At 46.5% G+C, this 5,489-nt stretch overlaps 1 protein-coding gene across 1 annotated transcript in view; it reads left to right on the top strand.

Annotated features, from left to right (window-relative positions):
• Positions 1-4,362: 4,362 nt before the first annotated feature.
• Positions 4,363-5,489, top strand: part of DARS (aspartyl-tRNA synthetase) — a 122,733-nt gene continuing 121,606 nt past the window's right edge. The window contains exon 1 of the mRNA XM_019522477.1: positions 4,363-4,502. Within this exon, the coding sequence (XP_019378022.1) occupies positions 4,437-4,502 (66 nt within the window). The 5' untranslated portion in view covers positions 4,363-4,436. The remainder of the gene's footprint in view (positions 4,503-5,489) is intronic.

The following is a 5,489-nucleotide window of genomic DNA, read 5'->3' on the forward strand; positions in this document are numbered from 1 at the left end:
AGGAATAGTTGTAAATTTAATTATTTCAATGAGGCTTTGTTTCTTATTGACTAAAAACTTCCTAAAGGAAGTAAAGCTGGGAAAATCCAGTAAGGAATTAGATTTGCCAAATCCAGTTCCTACTTGGATTTGGATGCAAAGTTTTTGATATTCACTTGAAAGAAATATGAGCAAGAAAACCCCAAAACTAATAAAGTATCAAATATATACATGCCACCAGTTAAAAGTTATAAATAACCTAGCTTCCTCTCTCATATACCCACAAAATGTATGCAATTTTTAAAATCAGTAGCTTCCTGATGTTTTACAGGGGCTGCACCAAAAATTTATTTTTTGTATTTGTTTTTAACTAAGCGAACTGCATTCAAACATTGGCCTAGGGATCCAGATAAATTAATTTGGTGAGAAAAGTACTGATGAAGCATTTAATCCATTGAAACACAGTGTGCAGCATGCAAAATAGGGAACAGTTTTTAAATCTTTTACTATGACAATGACTAATTGTGTACTAAACAGTACAGTAGTTTGGTAATAAAACTTATTTTCCTGGTGGCCTTTCAGACACACACACACTTTAACTTTGTACAGATCAAAAGTACCAAGATTTGACAAGCCAAAAGTGCCCTTAGAACCTAAATAAACATTTACTGCTGTTCTGCAAATCACAGAATATTCTGATTTCTCATCCTAAAATAATTTAGAAGGAAACTCCTAGCTCCCTCCAAATATTGCCTTTTATATTTATCTCTCTTCCTGGTTAATTAAAGTGCATATTGGAAGATTAAAAGATTTGTTATAGGTTGCTTAGTTCCTTTAATCCAGCTTGATTTCAGTGGAAGAAATTGCTCAGAATCTTGCATGATCCTGCTCTTAGCAGAACCAGTTCTGTGTTCTAATTTAAAAGAAAAGGTCAAAGGTCCATCCCAAACTAGGTGGCTCATTAATCAGTGTGGTTAAGGCACACCAGTTGCTGTGGCATGCAAGGAGCAATGTGGCTGGCATTATATCTGGCTACTTTTAACTCCCTAGACTGAATGTTGAAGTACCCATTTATAGGTGGCTCATCTGGTAACAGCCTTTGGCACAATATGGAACAAATCCTGAACTTGCATCTCTGGAGCTGTAGCAAGATGTCTTTAACAGCTCTACCATTTCAATTCTGTATTTCAAAAAACTTCATTTTATGGTTAAACATATGGCCAATTTTAACCTCAGTCCAGCTTTAAATGATGTGGATGCAAACAAATCCACAAAACTTAACCACAGATACCTAAATGCGCCAACTTGCGTTTAGAGATTACGGGTGCTTGCAAAATTGAATTTTAAAAAGTAGCCCTGGGTCTGTGTAGTCTATGAGTAGAGATATATGGAAGTATAAATAAAGGAACGACTTTCAGCACCCACTGGTTGGAGGGCCGCATTGCCTGACCTTCAGGTGCCTGTGGGCTGCACCCCAAACTCATTTAAGCAGCCCACTGTTACTGCAGGTTGAAGCTCCACCACCATGGTCAGAGCCCCAGGGCCACAGTCATGTGGCTTCGTGAGACAGCAACCTGCACCCTGATGAGAGCCAGACACCGGTAGCTGCAGCAATACTGGGGTCAGAAGATTTGCAACCACAGCCAGAGCCCACAATCTGGCCACAGTGCTGGTGCTCCTGCCTGCAGTGATGCTGGATCTACCCACACCCTAACTCGCATCAGGGTGAAGGTTGCCACCATAAGAAGCTCCAGCCCACAGACAACGTGTTTGACACCCCTAAACCACTGTACCTTGATGCAACCGCACAAGCAAGCTCAACCTAAATTTGAAGGCACATGGCCTGAATTCTGTGGTATTTGGGTGCAAAAGCTCAAAAATTCCTTACCAGATTCTAATACATTAAAAAAGAAATACAATAATAAAAAATATTTCAGTAAGATACAATTTTAAAGATTAAATGTTTAGCCAAAAACCATCCTGTGTTGGCTAAAATAAGTGCTTCACATTTCTACATTGCACTTCTAAACACAGCATTTGCCAGCTGTTTTTAAGATAAAAAAGGTAATTTTAATTTACACCATAAATTGCTAGCCAGGCCTCAGCTTGGCTTTGCAGTTCACTATATGTCTGAGGCATAAATTATTTAGCATTAACACATGGTCTGTCATGTCCTGTTACTTAAGTGTAATATGGCTTTCATCCATGTATACCCAAGGGAGCCATCTGATTGGCTGCTGGTGATGTCACTCCCATTTGGTAATCCTTGGTAAATCCACAGGGATTAGACCACTCTGGGCAAAGCTCCTGGTGCTGCTGCTTCAGGTCTGTCTCTAGTAGCAGATTGGCTCCTACTCATCACTCTTTGGTTCACTGCAGGTAGTGACCCCAAGTAAATGGTGTTCCATAAAAATGCAATCAAACAGAATAGCAGCAGATGAGCTATGGTCTCTGTATGTAACATCTCATGTACCCCAAATATTGGGGGATTCTGTGGTACTTTGGTTTGAAAGCTCAGAAATCAATGCCACAGTCAAATAAATTAAAAAAGGGGTAGTTGTAAAACATGAAAGAAAATAATTTAGTCAATAATTTTTGTATGCTATTGAGCATATCCTCTTATTTTCGTTCTGCTACAAAATTTTTGTTTATTTATAAGTGTTAGTATAAGGGGGAGAGAAGATTTTCAGCATCTGATAAGAGGTAGGAGCATCTCAGACCCAGAGGTGTGACATGTGGCTTGGACTGTAGAAAAAGTATACCAGATACATACTTCCGCTAAATTGATCAGCAATTAAATAGCTAGAGGAGCTGCTTATTTTCATTAGTTTTCAGTTACATTCCACTTAGATTAACAAGACAGTTCACCTAGAGCTACTGCTTCAGGCTGTTTGTTTGCAGCCTTAGTCAAGTATCACTGCTCCAGGTTGGACTCAATGCATATGCGGAAGGGTCTCAGAACAAATTAAAGACAACAGCCTTATTTATTTTTTAAATGAGGTCTTAGATTTTGCAGCAGCATCATTAATGGTGGAATGCCAGAGAGCACAAAACACCTGATCCAACAGGAAGGCAATTTTTGTTTGCATTTCATCATGGCAGTAGAAGCTACTTTGCTTCTTGCTCTTTCTGACCATGAGGCATCTGAATAGGCTTTCCACACCAGCTGAGATTAAGGGTATATGAGTTTGCTGCGATGCATACAGAGGTGGGTCTTTTCTGCCCATCAGATGCTCTGCTGTAACGGCCTGTGTGGATGCTCCTTAGCCTTGGCAACTAACGTAAACCTACAGCAACAAAAGATGCAAGTTACCGCAGTTTGACTTCCACTTACCACAAGCTAAACCTCTGTATGTGAGCAGATACCACAGAGAGTCTGAGCTGCAGTGAAACCGCACCTCCTTTTAACCCGTGTCAGGTTGTTCAAAAATGTCCCACGTTCAAAAATGTTTGGGGCTGTTTCTATGGAAATGCACCATGGTTGTCTCTGTGGTCTCTGGCTTCCTGAACTTACTCTCTTCTTTCAGGTAGGAAGATAACGTGCAGACTCTGGGGCCAGACTCTAGGTCTCCTTCCCACTGTTCTCTGCTTGGTCTTTCTGGTAAGGACAAGTCCCCATGCCCCACGCCGACACCACGTGCCAAAACCCACGTGCCACACGCCAACTCGTGGAGACCCTGTCATGACTCGCTGATGGATGGAGCGGGCAGAACTCCTCCAGCAACGTCTGGCTGGCAGCAGTGGGGACCAGATGAGAACGAAAGCGAGGACAACTAAGGGGTCCGGCGAGGCAGGGGCTGACCTCCACACTCCAATGGTGACTGAAAGGGGCAATGATGCGCCAACTACTGCCTGCACTCCCAGGAGGCCAAGTGCAAAGCACAGCAGCCATGGGCCCAAAAACGGGGTCAAAACCAGGGATCCTCATGTTCTCTGACTGAAAAAAAAAAAAAAAATTGGGGTTAAAATAAAAGCAGCCCCAAATCCACATTTTTCTGTGATTTAAATGAAATACTACTAATATATATACAAAAAATTGAGGTTTCATTGTAATTGTGGGAAAATGTGGATTTGGGGTTATTTTTATTTAAACACAAATTTAAATCAGAGAAAACCACGATTCCTGGTCAAAACCTCGATTTTAAGGCCTTTGCAGCAGCTGCCCAGCCCCGCCGGGGGAGGCCCAGGGCCGGGCCCTAGGGGCCAAAGGGCCGCAGGTATCACGCGAGTTTCTCACGTCTCGCGAGAACTCCGCCGCCGCGACACCCAGCGCAACCTGCGGGACGGGGGGGAGGGGGAGGGGTGGCTCTCGCGGTACTTGGAGCCGCTCTCGCGAGCGTTCGCACCCGGAAGCAGTGTGGCCACGCGGACCGTGGTGTCGGCTCTGTGGGGTGAGGAGGGGGTTGTCGAGTCCTGCAATAGTCGCGGAGGGACAGAAGCCACAGCAAGAGCCGGACATGCCCAGCGCCGCCGGCAAGGGCCAGGAGCGCGGCCGGGACAGCATGGAGCCGCCGCCGGCTGATGTGGGTGTGCGGGTTGGCGCGGGGGGGTGAAGGCAGGGCTGCGGGGACCCCATGGAACCTGGCTCACGTCGGCCTCGGCGTCACGTCTCGCCTTTACCTCACCTGGGTGACGTCATAGGCGGGGGTCTGTCGTCACAGCAGCCCCTTTGCTGGGGAGGGTGGTTTCCCTGCGGATCTAGAGCAGGCCCCTGCGGTGCTCTCAAAGATTCAGTGTGTGGCGTCATGCCTGTAGCGATGTCGCTGCCCAGGTGGGACACATGGCGCTGGCGCGGGGCGTGATGTCACTGCCTAGGTGGGATGCTGGCGCGGGGCGTAATGTCACTGCTTAGGTGGGATGCTGGCGCGGCGCGTGATGTCGCTGCCCAGGTGGGACACATGGCGCTGGCGCGGGGCGTGATGTCACTGCCTAGGTGGGATGCTGGCGCGGGGCGTGATGTCGCTGCCCAGGTGGGACGAATGGCGCTGGCGCGGGGCGTGATGTTGCTGCCCAGGTGGGACGCATGGCGCTGGCGCGGGGCAAGCTGGAGGATTGCTGCTGACACTGCGCTTCTTCCCTGGGCGCTGCCACGGGATCCTTCCAGGGGTACCACACACTAGTTCCTATGTCATGTCAGCGCGACTCACTGGATAAGCTCAGAAATTATGAGCTGGGGTGGTCTGCTGTGGGCTGCCTGCGGTCGTGGCCGTGGGAAAGAGCTTCTGTGTTTATCTTTTTATAGTAAAAACATGAGCAAAAGCCAGCAGTTTTGGTGGGGGTCTCCTGGCCTGGCAAGGGGGAAGACCACTGTGCCAAAGGAGCTTTCCATGCAGGTTACATTGATTCCTGTCCACTGAAAGGTTTTTCCTCCCACAGAAGTTTGAAACACGAACTTAGCTTGAACATTATTACTTTTGATTTCAGTCACCCTAAGGCGGCTGATCTTGTAACAATCCCTCCCTCCCCGTTTTTGTGTGCAGTTCTTTGACATGCCTCATTTTTGTTTGGTT

Source organism: Gavialis gangeticus, unplaced genomic scaffold (assembly GCF_001723915.1).
Source record: "Gavialis gangeticus isolate Ggan-Ray unplaced genomic scaffold, GavGan_comp1, whole genome shotgun sequence".
Lineage (NCBI taxonomy): Eukaryota > Metazoa > Chordata > Crocodylia > Gavialidae > Gavialis > Gavialis gangeticus.